This window comes from Typha latifolia, chromosome 2 (genome assembly GCF_019914945.1).
Source record: "Typha latifolia isolate L0001 chromosome 2, TyphaL0001v2, whole genome shotgun sequence".
Classification (NCBI taxonomy): domain Eukaryota; kingdom Viridiplantae; phylum Streptophyta; class Magnoliopsida; order Poales; family Typhaceae; genus Typha; species Typha latifolia.
Window position 1 is genome coordinate 16,831,581 of NC_133087.1, and position 16,812 is coordinate 16,848,392.

General features: G+C 37.1%; 2 protein-coding genes across 3 annotated transcripts; one reads left to right on the forward strand and one right to left on the reverse strand.

Annotated features, from left to right (window-relative positions):
- The first annotated feature begins 1,098 nt into the window (after nucleotides 1-1,098).
- LOC140781005 (sm-like protein LSM5) lies at nucleotides 1,099-3,287 on the forward strand. Its single transcript, XM_073126753.1, has 4 exons — nucleotides 1,099-1,268; nucleotides 1,456-1,579; nucleotides 2,535-2,607; nucleotides 3,020-3,287. Exons 1-4 carry the CDS (start codon nucleotides 1,232-1,234, stop codon nucleotides 3,050-3,052), a joined length of 267 nt encoding a protein of 88 aa, XP_072982854.1. The 5' UTR covers nucleotides 1,099-1,231; the 3' UTR covers nucleotides 3,053-3,287.
- A 371-nt stretch (nucleotides 3,288-3,658) lies between these two features.
- LOC140782038 (uncharacterized) lies at nucleotides 3,659-16,617 on the reverse strand. Of its 2 annotated transcripts, none has more exons than XM_073128376.1 (18): nucleotides 15,916-16,617; nucleotides 14,894-15,437; nucleotides 13,439-13,681; nucleotides 12,898-12,989; nucleotides 11,796-12,006; nucleotides 11,531-11,712; nucleotides 11,129-11,371; nucleotides 10,155-10,339; nucleotides 9,821-9,914; nucleotides 9,666-9,722; nucleotides 9,451-9,585; nucleotides 8,650-8,715; nucleotides 7,783-7,896; nucleotides 6,593-6,754; nucleotides 6,386-6,514; nucleotides 6,172-6,273; nucleotides 4,478-4,557; nucleotides 3,659-4,391 (listed from the first exon to the last, which is right to left on the reverse strand). In XM_073128376.1, the coding sequence occupies exons 1-18, from the start codon at nucleotides 16,486-16,488 to the stop codon at nucleotides 4,100-4,102; spliced, it is 3,504 nt and encodes a 1,167-aa protein (XP_072984477.1). In that variant the 5' UTR covers nucleotides 16,489-16,617; the 3' UTR covers nucleotides 3,659-4,099. The 2 variants fall into 2 exon arrangements, with proteins under 2 accessions (XP_072984477.1, XP_072984476.1); XM_073128375.1 differs by having other exon boundaries at nucleotides 9,436-9,585.
- Nucleotides 16,618-16,812: the final 195 nt, after the last annotated feature.

Here is a 16,812-nt window from a genome sequence, read left to right on the forward strand (position 1 = left end):
AAAAAATATTTAGTTACCGAACGAATTCACGAGAAATTTCTAAATTCAAAGCAAACAAAGGCTTAGCCACCCATCTTATTATTGCCCTTTATTCAGTTTAGTCGGTAATCAACTTTTTTCTAAAAGAAAATATAATATATATTTCTATTATTTAAACTTAAAATCTAAATTATTATAAAGAGAAACGAGTGGCGAATGAGGAATTTGGTCATGGTGTCTTCCTCCAAGCTGGATTTAAGGGACTTTTGGCTTGTGATGTGGCCCATGGCCGCATTAAAGTTAGTGCCCACAGCTTACGGAGCTCCTAAATAGGATAGGAGAGGGAGAGAGTTGAATGGAAATATTATGGAATAGTGTGGAAGAAAAAGGGCAATCTTTTTTGTGCGATTGAGAGCGAGTGTCCGGGGCCTCTTCTTCTTTATGAAGAAGCCTTTGGGAGAAGGAATGCCCAACAAGCCACGTGCAAGAAAAGTGGATCGCAAGCATGGTTGATATGATCTCAGAATCATGTGCAACGTTTATTTTTTTCTATTCTATTTTCTTTTTCATAATTAAAAGGAAAAAAAAAAAAGTGTGAACGTTTCGGTAAAGTGGGAGATGGCCTACAACCTAAGTTGTACGAAGTTGCTATTGCTCTCACCCAGTTCAAGCGAATTATTAAAATAAATAAAGCCGCTTTTCTGGGTAATGATAACTTCCGAGTGAGGTGGATTTAATGTTAACATTTAATTAATTTTCTTTAAAAATCAAAAGTATCTACGGCTTTTTTAAATATATTAAAATTGTATTTCTAGGCACATACAACTTTATAAACCAAAAAGAAGAAAGTAAAAAAAGCAAACGACAAGCTTAGATATAATGAGAATATATCTCACCCTAAGTCTCACCTCCCTCCGCCGGAAACTGAGGAGGAATGAGAATATATTCTGAGGAGGTGAGACTTAAGCTAGATTGGCGAAGAGGGGTGAACAAACCTTAGACATGAGGGGGGAGGAAGAGAAAATAAATTCTCATTATATATAATTTTAATAATATATCCTAAATATTGTTCAAATTAAGATTATTGTAGCCCTATTTTTGGGTCAAACAGTGAAGGGGTCATCTGAAAACATTATGAGTGGATTTGGACTTGAGCCCAATTTGAACCCTAGAAAGCAAACTCCGACCCTGGCCCGGTCATTATAAGTCCGTCAAATTCTGAGGCCGTCGAAGAAATTTTCCGCCTTCTCCGATGTCTCATAGCAACCCTTCTCAACTCCTCCCTTCGGGTAAACCTCTCCTCTCTCGGTTCTTCGCTACTTAATCTTGTTAAGGTTTTGATTCCACTACCATTCTTCTTCTTCTTCTTCTTCTTCTTCTCGTCGTCGTCGTCGTAGTAGTAGTAGTAGTAGTAGTAGTCGTTCTTCATTTTTTGTTTTAAATTAAAAATCATTTCGCACAAATTATATCTTGAAGAGTTGATCGATCGGTGCATTGGGTCGAAGATATGGGTGATCATGAAGGGGGACAAAGAGCTCGTGGGGACTCTCAGAGGATTCGACGTCTACGTCAACATGGTGCTCGAAGATGTCACCGAATAGTAAAACCCTAACCCCTCGTATTCTTTCTAGTATTGTTGTATTTTAGTGGACTTGATTGTGAAATTAGGGTTTTATTATGAAAGGAGAAACCTTTCGTTCCTTCACTTAGTTGGTACTGCAAAGAAGCTGTCATGAGTAGCCAACCAATCTGGACAAGTTTGGGCGTTGTCCTCATAAAAATGTGGTAAAAAAATCTAAGTGGATAATATTTTTTAGTGTGAAGTTGCATAGCAGTGGGAACATTTGCATATCTGGATTTCTGATGGAATCCGAGGTTCCATAAATGTTGTATAACCCTTCAAGACGTCATACATTTGTCCTGCATATTCCTTATTTTCTACTGGAGTAAATTGGAAGGACAGCATTGTTTCTCCTCCGGCTTCAGTATCGGCAAAATCTGGATTCTAAGATGGGAGACCTATTTCAATATGGACCTTATGCTCTTCTTATCTTTTATATATCTTCAAAAATGCTGAGATATATGCCTTGTAATATCATTGCTTTGCTCTGTCAATATCCGTAAGCTTATTAATAAACATCAAGGACGACCAGAAGTCTCTGAACCATCAGTTGTGAGAGTTGTTTTCTAGGTTATGAAGTTTAAGTGTTTGTAAAATGTTTTCGGATGAGATTAAAGGAGACCTGGAACTGTGGAAATTTGAAATCATAACCTATGATCCAACTGTGATGCAGCGAAGTAGGACGTTTCCTTGGTGCATAAGATTTGAGTGGATCTGCTGAACCTTGTAGCAGAATCTGCTCCAAGGTTTGGACCTGTGAAAGAATGGTTCAGGGGCTTTTCTTCTAAGCATGCAGGGCATGCACCATGTTTTGTGTTCTTTTAAGTTTTTATGGATTGATGATGCAATATACAAGGCATGCTATCAATAATTAAGTGTAGCTTTAACATTGAATATTATTTTTAATTTGGCCACCTTTTTGTATCTCTTGCAGTGAAATCACAGCTGAAGGTCGCCGAATAACGAAGCTGGATCAAATACTGCTAAACGGAAACAACATTGCTATTGTAAGGGATCACTATCTTATTCAATTTAAATTGGTATCTAGTTCCAGAAAAGCCTGACAAGCAAACTCTTAAAAATAAAGAAAAAAGAACTCACACTCTTCCATTTGTCTATTAAAACTATATCCTTTTATGCAATTAGTTAAGTATACTTGTAACTGGTAATATAGTTATTTGTAATCTTGTCAGGCATTTGACTGTGCTTCCAATGTTTCATATTTGTTACCCTTTCTACATGATAGGTCACAGATTATGCATGCAATCTTTAATATGTCTTCATACTTATTGAGCAGCACGAGTGATCTTTATATCTGTTCTATAAATATTTAAACAGGAACTTAGTACAGAAGCAAAACCTTATTTCTTATAATCTTCATCTGTCCTTTGCTAAAGCATCGGTGATTGTCTTCTACAGCTAGTCCCGGGTGGCTCTCCTGAATCCGAATGAAACAGCAATGCTGCAGTTTCTCTTTTTAAGCCAAAAGAGATCTATGAGGGCTTCCAATTTTTAGAAACTGTAACAGTTTGTAAACCTAACAAATTACTATTAGATCAGAATGTAAGGGGACGTTCGCCAGATATCTCTTGGATTTTTCAGGTTTATCCTTGCCTTCTGAACGTGTAATGTGTCATTATTAGCACCGGATTTTTTTTATGACGCACGATGGTCATAGCTTTTACTATTTGCTCTGCATTCTTTGTGGTTGCGCACTGGCTATGATGCCATTTGTTTTTGGCTTTTCTTTTATATTTCTTTTCTGCTCACCTGATCATTGTCATTGCTACGGGCGGTTACATGGAGACATTAGTTAGAGTGTTAGACCAGTTGCTGGAAAATAGAAGAGATCGCCTCATGAAATGGGGCTACACCTACAATCACTTCCATGGCTACATCAGAATTATTTCTCTTACTGGACTTCTTTTCAAGCAAAAGAATAAAACAGGCAGCAAGTAAATACTACCATTAGCAAGATTTAATCCCTACTATTTGAGGTTAGCCATCGAATGTAGGTAACAGCCAAGTAAATCATGATTGAGAATTTTACGCCCCGAATTTTCACTATAAAATTGCTTTCTCACTGACTTCAAAGTGTAAAAAGCTGTTTCAGGGATTTTGCACGCAATTACATATCGATATACTTAGCTGTTTCACAAAGCCGATATTCAAGATTTAATGAAGAGAATAAATAGACTACAGTACTCAATGTAAACAAAGTAGAGCCGAATATGACAATAGCGAGGACACTCCTTGTTAAATGTCCTCGTTAAATATTTAAAGCAAGGAAAAGGTGGAGTTGCTTTACCCACCAGAAAGCAGCGCACCACCAAATGTCGCCTGTTTGAGATATTAGCCTTATCTCAGCTCTTTGGTAAAGATGGTAAGGCAGTCGACCACCACCAGAGAATCTTCATGCCACCTTTTCACTCTGTGGTCTCTGAAGTCGTAAGCTTGTTAACACTTAAAAGAGTGGAAGTATGATTTAGAATATGGCCACTATTTTTCCCTTCTAATCTTTCTTCTCTTCCCTACTTTTTGTCTCTCATTAATATTTTCCCTCTTGCTTCTCTTAGTATCATCTCTAGGATGTTTTCGGAACACAAACTCAGAATTAGTTCGACTGGCAGTATCTTCTGATTGGTTTCTACCTCCCTTCCCAGCAGCTTGATTGGTCTGCAAGGAGATGCTCCCTTTGTGCTTCTTTGCCATCCCTATCCGAGTGTTTGATGTTGCGACAAAATGCTTCTTCCTTTGACCAATTACATCATCACGACCCAATTTCTTACCTCTGCATATATAAAGGATGCTATGGTAAGTAACTTTCAGAAAATAAGCCAATCAGGTTCTTACGAAGAATATAATCAATGGATCTACCCTCTCGTGGCAGAATCTGTAGATTCTGGTGCTTTCCCAGAATCGACAGCTTCCTCGGTACTCTTCTTAGTGTGACGACCCTGCAAATAAAGATATTGTGAAGTGTGTCAGAGCAAACATAGAACTATAGAAGAGAAAGAAAAGAAAGGTCATGACAAGGATTAACATGGTGCTGAACGGATGCAAGACATCCATCAGATTTAAGCATTTAGAAGTTGAGAAATATTTATGAAAACCATAGAGCTCCATAATGTATCAGATACTCAAGGGGACTCTTAAGAGATTGTCAACAGCCTCAGAAAAGTGATTTAGTAAATTTAAAGGGAAACTGCACACAACTTAGACAAGTCTGCCAACCTAAATCTAAGAAGAATATCTTCTAATCTCCCAAACAACTTGATAGCGACGACCGCAATATCTAACAGACTTTGAAAAATGCACCTACAACTTCAAAAAAAATTTAACCAGAAGCCCACTCGAGTATCACAGGGCCTATTTGGTTGCCGGATAAGAAAAAATCGAGGTACAGATATAATACACTTATCACGGGATAAAGGTGGGTGCTATCCCTTTTTTTTATGTGTTTGGTTGGAAAAAGAAGGATAAATATAATGATATAATGAATAAAAATAAGAGATAAGAATAATAGTGATAATTGAAATAAGAGATAAAAATGACCAGACCGATTTTATTACCTTTTCCTTAGTTTAAATGTAAATAGATATTTGTAATTCAATTGTACAACTATTATATTATCTACTTATGATTATTTTTCAAATTTCTGCCCAAAAAGTAATTTCAGCGAATTAACCATAATTTACACAGTACAAATACCATCATAGATAATATCACAGATTGGTATCCCATATCAAAACATTGTTACTACATGCATATTATTAAGTACATATATTACGTGGATCTAACTTTCAAAATGTGGCATAATACAACACCATAATCAATACATAAATAAAAATCTAATCCATAAATTAATCGGAATCAGACTTGGGTAAAATGAATATTTGCCAAAATATGATAACTTGCTGAATTATTTCAGTTATTTTAACCCACCTAAAAGCAACGAGATAACACTTGTTTGGTAGCATTTTTCTGGAACAAAAGAGAGGTTTATCCCAAAAAGAGGAGTCAACATAGGCAACAAAATAGGCCCTTAGATAGCAAACAACTCATATATAGTTGTAGGAAATAATAGCGATGGAGAAAACTAAGAAGTATTGTGTGGAAGAACAGATGAGACAATCTCGAGGCCTTGCATGCTGACGTCCATATTGGAACAATTCATCTAAATTCAATTATTCGAAATAAAGGGTACACTTAGAAGGTTGGATTGATATAAAGGCTTGTCCCCTCATCCAATAGGTCATGGGTAGAAATTTTAGAAAAAGCATCTTTAGAAACAAAAATAAGGCTACTCGGAAACCCTACTTAGAAAGAGCCAAGTGCATTAGCTTGTCCCTTTATATAATATATGGCTCTCTTAAGGACTAGACTAGCACAACTAAGACTATAACAGTTGTCAAATTTAGAAGAGAACAAACTGGTATATAGGGACTTCTCTAGTACAAGATAACAAGACAGATGAAGACTACTGATTTACATGACTGCTTGTAAGTGAGAAAAGCAACTAGTCACATTTATAACCTCTGACAGTTTCGTGAATATAAAAGATCCATTACCTGTGCAATAGTTCTAACAAACCCCTTGTATTTTTCAGAAACGATCATTTCCACAGCATCAAGACCACATTTTCTTAGCAGTATTTCGAGGATGATCCCAACCTGTAAATTCAATGTCATCTTTATTTCAAGTATACACAATATTTAACAGTAAACCATGATGATTTAATAAGCAATAACTGAATAAACTAAAGCTTAGCCCAAGTGCACTTGCCTTTGATCTAAAATGATGCTTTGAGACAGATGACCATGGCAACACTCCATTAACAATATCTGCTAGCAGCATTGTTAGGTTGTCCGAACGCAAAGATGACACCAACACCTTGACAAAGCCTAAAGCTGCCTATAACATGTCAAAAGACGTGAAAATTCATATGGTTACATATAAATATTGGGGTAAAAAAGCTTTATGGATACTTACTTTGATAACTTCATTAGCTTTATTTTGCAGCAAAACTAAAACTGATGGTATTAGGTTTGGTACTGCCAGGCAATAGTCTGCATCACTGTATATAAGCAATGAAAGTGCAGAAACTGCTCCACTGATTATGTGAGGAGATGGGCTAGAAAGATAGCCCATTACCTGAGGATAAAAAAGAAGACAAGAATAATTATATCCTTTTTCCAGCATAAGAGTCTTAGTCTATTACAGCTCTTAGAGATCTTATAAGTTGTCAAATATCCTTGTTATTTGCTGCAAAGATTGCTATAAATAAAATAATTAGATCAAACTTGTTCCGCAGGTGATAGAATGGTCTCAAATAGATTAGATGCTCTGTTTATTTAACCAACACATCAATGAAGGAGGCTAGAGGGTGACGAAGCTTTGTAGAGAAGAGGCTTCAGATAATCATAGGGTAGAAAATAAGAGCTGTTGAAAGTAGAAACCTGATCTGGATCTGGATTGATTTGTGGCTAATTTAATTTGGCCCTGAGTTATAGATTTGAGCCCAATTCAACATAATGACATTCTAGGATATTCAGAGAACTCTGTCTGAATTTAAATCACCACCTTTTGGCCTAGTTGTTCGAGTTTGTTTGTGCCAAGAGAGTGGTAAGTCAATTTCTAGAGTCCCATAGTCACAATCTAAGTTAGAGTATCCATCAATCCGGAACAGCTGACAGCAAAGTGCCAGGGTGGCACTTCCATGAGTTCAGTTGTCATTACTTCATCAAAATCATGAATATCGGAAATGAGATCACTTGCATGATTATAGTAAAAGCTATCCAGAATATTGACTTCTCTATTATATTGATCAATAGGTTCAGCTGTCAAAAAATGGATACTTTCACATGGTTTCAAGTAAAAAATCCAAGTTAATACTACATATTTGCATATACTTCTAAATAAGGTTGGATACTAGGTAGTACTTCAGTTTCAATAGTATGTTTGAAAATCAGCATTAGCACTTTATGCCAACACAAGCTTAAGATGATAGTCAGAGCAGAGGGAACTTGTAAGGATAAAAGAACTAACAAAAGAAACCAAAGATAGCTATAACTATTTAAATATAGATGATCACAATGGTGATGATGTTGAGTTGCAACTAAAAGTAATTGCAATGATATGATAGCCAAAAAAGAAAAACCAGGTCATATCTGCATCCTTACCATTGTAAATAGCCGTTGAAGATCTGATTCTATCTCACCAGATTGAGAGTTTTTTAAGCTACAGCTTGTAGCAAGGAGTACATCATATGCCAATTTTCTAGATTCTTTCTTGGACTGCACAGTAACCCCATAAAACAACCAAATATTAACCTCAGGAAGAAAATAAATAGCTTTAATATGGCATACCACTCAAAAGATAGAAGGCTAGTAATGATATGACATCCACTATTTTTAGTAAAACAAAATATGAAACAATTATAATTAGAGTTCATGGTTCTGAGAAAACATACTTAATATCCTAATGAGATTCAATACAATAAGTTCAGCCAGAACACAACGGTAACGATCTACTAAAACAACTGCAATAAAAAGATAACCACTATAGAAGTACAGTAAGGAAATTGTCGCAACTTCAGATGTTGTTTAATTTACATATTCATATCTTAACCACCATCCAAGTCATTATGCATAGAGCAAACATCTAGCTCTGAAATTATTAATAAGAGATGCTAAGCTCTATAGGGGCAATATGACTTGCTTCTCCATAGAGTTGAAATAGTCTGCATCATTTATTGATTGAGATAACTAGGTATTGAAATAGATAGATAATGCATGATTGCATGCATTAGTTGTCCAAACTTTAAGATGATGGTCAACCAATTTACAGCAACCTTGGTGAATTGCAGATTCATTGATTGAATTGAGGGCTAGACCTAGATATTAGATCTATTCAGAGTGTGCATAAACAAATTGGGGTCTGCGAATATAGAAGCTGCGAGACAAGAAAAATATTTATCAATGGTATAACTAATCAAAATAGACGGCAACGAAGATCATAACAATATCAAGAACAGGAGCGCACACAACCTTTAGTATGAGTATAATCTCATTCAGAATGAAGAAAGCTTTTGCATTTATATTCTCCTCATTAATCTGCAAAATAATTCAGATACAAAAAAAAAGAATTAGGCTATTTGAAATGTATACTCTGCAACTGAAATATTTGGTAGGATTTGCAAAGAATCATGTGATAATTGCAACACTAGAAGGTTGCTATCCTACAGATAGATCACACTGCAGATTTTGTCTGCCTGTGATAGATATATCATTCGTATTAGCTCATGCATAGTTGAGACTCTTGAGGACAATGATGCCCATGCCGGCGGCGTCCCGGCACGTGGCATGAAGGGTGCCGCACGGCACCTTTCCTAACAGCTTCGCCGCTCGCTGTCGACTAGCCGATGCTGCTTCCCCCGACCTCCTCGTCGCCGTTCGCCGTCGTCTCATCATCGTGTTGTCACCTTCGGGCTTGAGCCGCCAATTGCACACACAACGGGGTGCCCTAGCCTGGCTAGTTGGGTTGGGTGAAATAGAAACTTAAGTTGCGAATATGAGACGATGGAACGGCGACGACGAGGTTAGCAGGGAGTGGCAATAGTTGGTCGACTGCGAGCAGTGAAGGGCGAAGGTGAGCCTCATCTTTTTTTTCTCTCTCTCTCTCTCTTGCGGCACGAGCCGTGCTCGTGGCACGAGCATCCATGCTTGAGGGTATATGATTAATGAAATATGCTACTCACAAATAGTTGACAAGTTGAGCTTGAAAAAATATCTTAAAATGTATGTCATGATAAAACTAAGTTTGAAAAACAATACCAGGCAGTCACCCACCTTCAACATGCAAACCAATAGAAATTGGTAGCATGATAAGCGATTTTTCATAACTGTACTTGCCAAAGGTGTCTTTATAGCATGAAGAAGAACCATTACTTCATCAACTCGAGCTACACAAAACCAACTGTGCTCCTGCTTGGTAACACAAAATTTGGAATAATAAAGGTATTGAAATAATCTGGCTCTACATGAAAAGATTTGTCACTTCTGACCTTCAAAATTTGGCTTAAAGCAAAGTATGCTTCACCATGACAAGAATCATCGCCGTCCTATAAACAGAAATTATATGATCGGATAAAACAGGTTATGCAGGAAAGAGAAATACATATTTCTAATATCCACAAAGAAAGAGTAATCAGAGGGCTACCAACAAAGAACACCTAATGAAGTCAAAGAATATGCTAATCAGATCCCTGTCAGCTGCTTCAACAAAGGCAGAAATAAGCTCCATCACCACACACCTGCATAATAAAACCTCCTATAATCATTTGATATTCTCCATTACCTATTGTGGAACTACTAGTACAACTATGAGGCAGCCTATTAGCCTTATAATCAACATGATTAACTGCTGCCCTCACTTAATTTCTAGACTAGCAAGGCTATTAAAATCATTACATGTTCGGAATCCTACATCTTACCTATAGCAAAAAGAAGAAGAGTAATTTATAAATATGACGAAATGATTCTCAGTTTCTTACCTCGTTTCTTTCTGCTCTTCCCATTTACTTGTGTCTCCTCCCTCTGTATCAGCATCATGAGCTTTAATTTCCGGATTCTCAGATTTCAAGGAATTATCTGCTAGATCAAATCTCTCTAGCAATGAAAGAAACAAGCTATGGACATTTGCACTCCCAATAACTGAAGCCAAACATTTCAGCGCATCCTGTAATAAACCATGCATAGCACTAAGTGTCGGTTGATTGTTAGCATCAAGTACTTGTTATGCAAGAATAAATAGAAACACAAATCTACACCTGTGAGGCTGTGAAATTGTGAGAATCTAATTAAAAGACAAAGAAGTTAGTTAAGATGCATTCCTGATGGAAGGAAACTCATTTTTTATTGACACTCGAAACTACTTTTGCCCAGCGATATGGATCATTTTCTTTCATACAACTAACTTTTGTATGAATTTCATTGTTAAACTAAGTGTTATCATGTCTTTTCTTACTATTTTCTCCAACGTCACATTTGAACTTCACCTACCTCTCAAGGCATCTTCAATTTCAGTAAAATTACTCCTTATTGATGATTTATATAATTCCCCAATCATATGTCCAAACCATCTCAATCAATTCTCAAGTAGTCTAGGTGACAATCCTAAGTTGTTCATTCTCTATAGTCTATCCTCATAATAACCAACACATACGTCTCAGCATCCAAATCTCTGCTTCACTCAATGTTTGCACATGTTGTCTCCTAGTTGTCGAACAATTTGATTCATAAAGCATGATTGGTATTATAGCCTCCTTATAAAGTGTTCCTTTTACCATAGTAGAAATTAACATATAGTCTAATGTAATCTAAGATAACATATGTTTTGTTGAAGTCTTTAGTTTCATCTCTATGCCAGTTTTCACAGACAGAAAGAGAGAAGAAAGACCACTAGCAAAATAAAAGATACATTCAAGAGGCTAAGGTCCAAGTAAACCAAGGGACGAGAGCTGTGTACCTTCAAGTAAGAACGCTTATCAGGTGGAGAATCACAATATGCATCAATAAGAGCCCATATTAAATCCATTGAATTGGAAGCTAGGGCCTTCATGTTCTTACGCGCAGATTTCTTTGAGAAATAAGAAGGCAAATTTTGGGATTCAACATCATTTACTTGAGCAAATAAGTTAGTCAAAAGTCTGGCATGCATGCTTATATCTTGATTTCCACTGACTAAGCTTTTGTTTTCATTTACAAGTTCCTGAGAGGATAAAAAAAAAATATTATGAAAGAAATGAAATTGAATTATGGCAATAATAAGATCCAACAGCGCATAACACTTCTATTGACAAATAGAAGCAATAAATTGAAAAATAGTGCAAATCATAAAAGATATGATGCTAGAATGGAAAAGCGAAACCTGCAAGGCCGTGGCAATTGTTTCATGCATTGATGGGTCATCTTTGAGAACTACTACGAGCAGCTTGGCCAAAGATTCAAAATTCTGAGATGTATCTGTTGGATAGTGGCAAAATGCAGGAAGCAAACTCCACAGGCCATTGACACAGGACTGGAGGTTTTTTTTCTTTGATACATTCATAACTGAAACATAAAAAGGGAAGATGTGCATTATTGTTACCTTGAATGCAAAAGGTTTAAACTTAATTCACAGTTTAAATCAATACCTTTATTACACGCATTTCGGAGAGAATTAGCAAGGGGCACAATATGCTCCATGAAAAATTGCAATGAAGCCCCAATTGTATATTTTTTTAGTATTGGTATCAGCCAAGTATTTGAACAAGTTAACTGGTCCTGATGAAGAGTTATAGGCAGCAGCGAAAGAACCTTCGCTGGTCCCATAGCAATTACAGCACAACCTATACATTCCTGAATCTGCAAAAAAGATAAAATAGATGATGGTCAGAAAAACTTAAAGCAGTGAAATTGTCAATATACTACATATTTTGCCAAAAATAGGAAAAAAAAGAAAGCATACACAAATTGCTCAACTGCCACAGTGAACCTAATTTACTTCCTTGCCTGTTTATCGATTTGGGGAAACAAGAAAGCTAAACTTTGTAAAAGGTAAAATGTTTGCTTGTTTCATCCCCTTGTTTTGACTCTCATTATGTTTGTATACCTAAGCAAAGGATTAAAAAACAAAAAATTGTGGTGATGCCAACTAAATACATGAACTGATTCTACCAACCATAATTGCTGTTCCACTGGGACAGGGAGATCAGTAAAGATATCAAAATAGATGGTCAAAACAGATAGGTCTGATTGTAGTTTAACTCTCAATTCAAGTGGAACATTTAATACTTGGGTGTGGCTAAGCCGAGCCATCATTACCAAGCAAGAACATTAAGCCACTAGATAACATGTTCAGAGACTAAGTGTAACTGAGATGATAAAGTTGGAATCACTTGGCAATATCACTGAACAGGAAAACAAATAACTGCATTCTGAAAGCTAGGAGCAAAGTTATGATGTGAAATATCATATAAGATGGTCTAAAAGACTACTGAAGATAACATAGAGGGACAGTATGGAGTCAGCCAATGTGACAAGAGGGTGTAGGCTGGGTAAGAGAGTTGGTTCATAAGATGCAGTGACAAAAGCAATAGCTTTTGAATGCTGGAGGCAGAAGCAAAAGAAACTTATTAAGATTCCATTATCTTTTTTCATGAGTTATTCAAGCTTGTACAGCTTTCAAATAATGCCAGAGCAAGCAATAGCTAATAATAGGTGAAAAAGGGATAAAGAACTGAAACTTTAACTTACATGCTTCATTATTCCCTTTTTCTCATCAAGATTCATTGCCCATCGTGATAATTTAAGCAGAATGTCCTTCGTAAAGAAATATGAGAATTCCCCTGCAAAAAATGTTTAGTGGAACAGATTACCACCATTTTGTTTGTCATCACAACACGCCTCTGAATAACATGCATCACATGAAAAGTAAATGCATGCAGACTCCTCCCTATTGCCTTTTCCTCAGAAAACTTACTACAATGGCAAATTCTAGCAAATTAAAGATTACAATATGCAGGCATACAACTCAATTCATGTTTGAGACACCTCAGCTGAAATCATAGAACAGTATACGTAATGTAGTGAGCTATCCATAAAGCTAAAAAAATAGCTATACAAAAAAAAAATCTTACACAAAATATTATGAAACAGAAATAAAATTAATAAAGTTGATTCTAACAACACAAAATGGCTAGAAACAAGAGCCTGTCATATTTAACACTTAATATATTCCTTGAATAAGTTCGCACATTTATAAAGAATCATTTTCTTGTGTACAATGGTAACATACCAAGTTTGAGGAATAACATTGAGAGAACTGTCAATATATTCTCCGAAGGAAGATCACAAGTGCTGAGTATTTCATAAAATGATGAACAGATGGATACAATTGCAGTTGCCTCAGGGAGATGTTCGTAATTGCATGTTTGATTTGCAGCAGTCATGAATATACTTTGGTTAATATGGAAGCTAATCAGTTCTTTCAGGATAGAGGCAGCATCTTTAGAAGAATTGGCATCTGAACAAAAATTTCCTGCAAAATTCCAGAAGCATGAAAGCATTCTAATCATCAAACAAATAATTCATAAGCAAAAAATGGAAGGACAAATCTGCAACCCTGTTGATAAACTAAGCGATGCTCACTGTGTTTGAAACATAATGTTTTGGGCAGCATTTAAAACAAAATCAAGAACAGGGACTCAAATATGAGATTGAGGATCAAAACAGAACACTCATAACCTGCAGGTCTGCCTACAGGATATAGGACCGCAAGTCATGAGCTCTAAGTCTCATCCAACAAATCTCTTTGATTATGTCTTGTTGCCCCACTTGCACAGGACTTAGGCCTCATTTGGTTGAAGAATATGGTAATTCATTAGTAGTGTTATACTCATTTCTTTATCCATAGTTTAGAAAGAGAGCTTTGGTCTGTTTGGTTGCACTATTAGGATATCAGGAGAGAGGGTCATCTTCCTTATTCCAACTCTAAGTTGGAATAAGAAAACAAGGATAAGAAGTTCAGTATCTGTAGTATTAGTAACATCATGGGCACGTTAACCATAGTATTAGTAATGTCAGATTTGATGGCTTTTAGCTACAAACCATGAATAAGATATCCCTAATTCATAAAAAAAAGTCATTATTCAACCAAACAAGCCCTTAGAGCACCATGTGTCCATGTCTTTAGCTAGATCACGTATAATCTTATATTGTGATAGCCTACGGAAAATTCATTGAATATGCAAAAGGGGTCAATCAAGTTAAGAAAATGCTTAGTAAGTCAAGAGTAATTCAATTAATAACCACAAAGATAGTATTGTTGAAGCATTCATGTGCTCTATGATACCTCTAGATTAATACCCACGTAGAAAAATAGAAAAAGAGTAATTATATGAAGGGTACTGATACTCAACAAGTGATCTAGAAAAGCACAATGTTTTTCTGATATGTACTATACAAGCAATCAAATTGTCAATAAATAACAGTAAAGTGAGTAAACATAACTTTTTATCGGAATAAATTCCAAGTTGTAATTGTAGATATGATCCAAATATTAGGTGAAAGAAAATTAATCCGTAAAGACAGTGTTATTCGTATAAGTTAAAGGATGTTCAGAATTTAAAGAAAATGAAAAGCATCTTAATGAGTTTTCCTATTTAACTCTTTTTTTCTCATGAAACATGAGCCTATAAATGGCATATCAGTGATCACCACTTTATCATAGAGCAAGAGAACATAAACAAACCTGCAACTGCTAGAACAATTAGAGGAAGAGTTTGTATCCACCTGCTTGGTTGTGTACTATCAAGCTTCTTCAAGCAATTTTTCAGTAACTCTGATGTACTTATGATCGTATCCACAGGATTCTTCTTAGAAGATATATATACTGTAAGAGCAGAAATAAAGTTCTCTGATTCAGAATCAAGAAATTTTATATCTATGTGCTCCAACAATGCCTCAATAAGTTTGAGAATATGCCTTGTTAGCACAAAGAAATGACAACCCAAGAGCTTATAAACTTCAGAGAAGATCTTCATCCTGACTTTCTTAGAGAGGTTCGGTACCAAAGCTTTCAAGATATTTAGCATATGGAGGATTTCTGTATCCTCTGGATTTGGCAGCTTTTTACTCTTATGCATGCCTACAAGTTCAATTGAGCCAAGTTCTCTGGCCAAAGAAATGTACTTTTCATACATATGAAGCATGGCTTCACTAGCCTTCTTGACAATATCAGAACCCTTTAATGTCCTAAAGATCTTCTCCACATAAATTTGAGCACATCTCCGGACCTGCAGCAAGAATTAGCAGCTCCTAAATTTAGATATCCTCACTATCAATTCTTTATTGAGGTCACAAATATGACAAATATGTAAAGAAGAATTAACACTAACACAGAAGCAAATGAGAATGCCTCGAGATAATAGAGAAGATGGAAATCATGGTAACCAACTGTTGAGGGATAGAGGACCTCCTAATTATAATTTGTTAACTAATAGAAATGACCAAAGGGTTTCAAGACAATAATCCTCATTGTCGTTACCCATAACTTAGAAACTACTGATGACAATCTAAAGATTGTTTAAAGACAAAAATTTCTATCCTCATGGATCTCATTGTTAGCAATCAAGGGCCATAGGAAATCTGAGATTGTTTTTTTTTTTCTGGCATGCAAGACAACAAAATAATGACTTGATGCAAGAATTGTCAGTCTACACATTAACCGGTCAAATTATCTCAATCCAAAAGACAACAACAACCGTGCATTACCTTGGGGCGCCTATCCACAGAATACCCAAGAAGCGTCTCAAGGGGCAACTCAACGGCTCCCCAATCCTCCAAATCTACACGCAGCGCCAAAAACCCCAACGACTTAACCACCGATCTGGCGGTCCCGGTGGCCAACCCACCCTTTGGTGGGTCCTCCAAGAATCCAGCGAGCACAGAAGCCGCGTCTTTGGCCTTGGGCGGGGGCAAGGAAGATGCCGGCACTACGGGGAGGAGGATGGCGAGAAAGGCGGCGAGGGCCGCCGCGGCGCCGGGGTCGGAGGGGCCCGAAGAGAGGGCGGAGATGGCTGCGGCGAAGTAGGCGGGAGGGGTTAGGGGGAGGGATTCTTCTTGGAGGATGGAGCGCATGGCGGCGGCGGCGGCGCAGAGGTGGCGGTGATGCGGCGCGGAAGACTTGGCGTAGCGGTCCATCAGGGCTTTGCAGACGTCGCCGGAGCCATCTTGGGGAAGGAGGAGAGTGTTGGATTCTTCTTCTTGGGCTTCGTCTTCTTCCATATCGGCAGGGGCTTCCACCGCCATGGCCGGGGGTTCTTCTTCCTGTTTCCTCCTCTTCATGTCGTCCAAGTAAATGGATTCTTGGCTCTCGTGGGGTTTAGGGTTTATGGTTTATATAAAGTTCTGGGAGATGGAAAGTTACAGGACCAAAGGGCCGTTTAATGGAAGGAAGCACGATTAGTTAGAGTCGGTCCATTCTATAGCTTCCAAACTGGGAAAGTATCCGGTATTTTATTACCTTTCGGATCCGGGCCCGATTAAAACGGGTAGGCGGATTACCGTGGTCTTTTACCCCCCTCCCAAAATGATGTTTACTACTCTGTTGGAAAATTAGTCGGCGTCAGCGAGATTGGATTAATCGATATTCTCAAAGGGAACCAACCA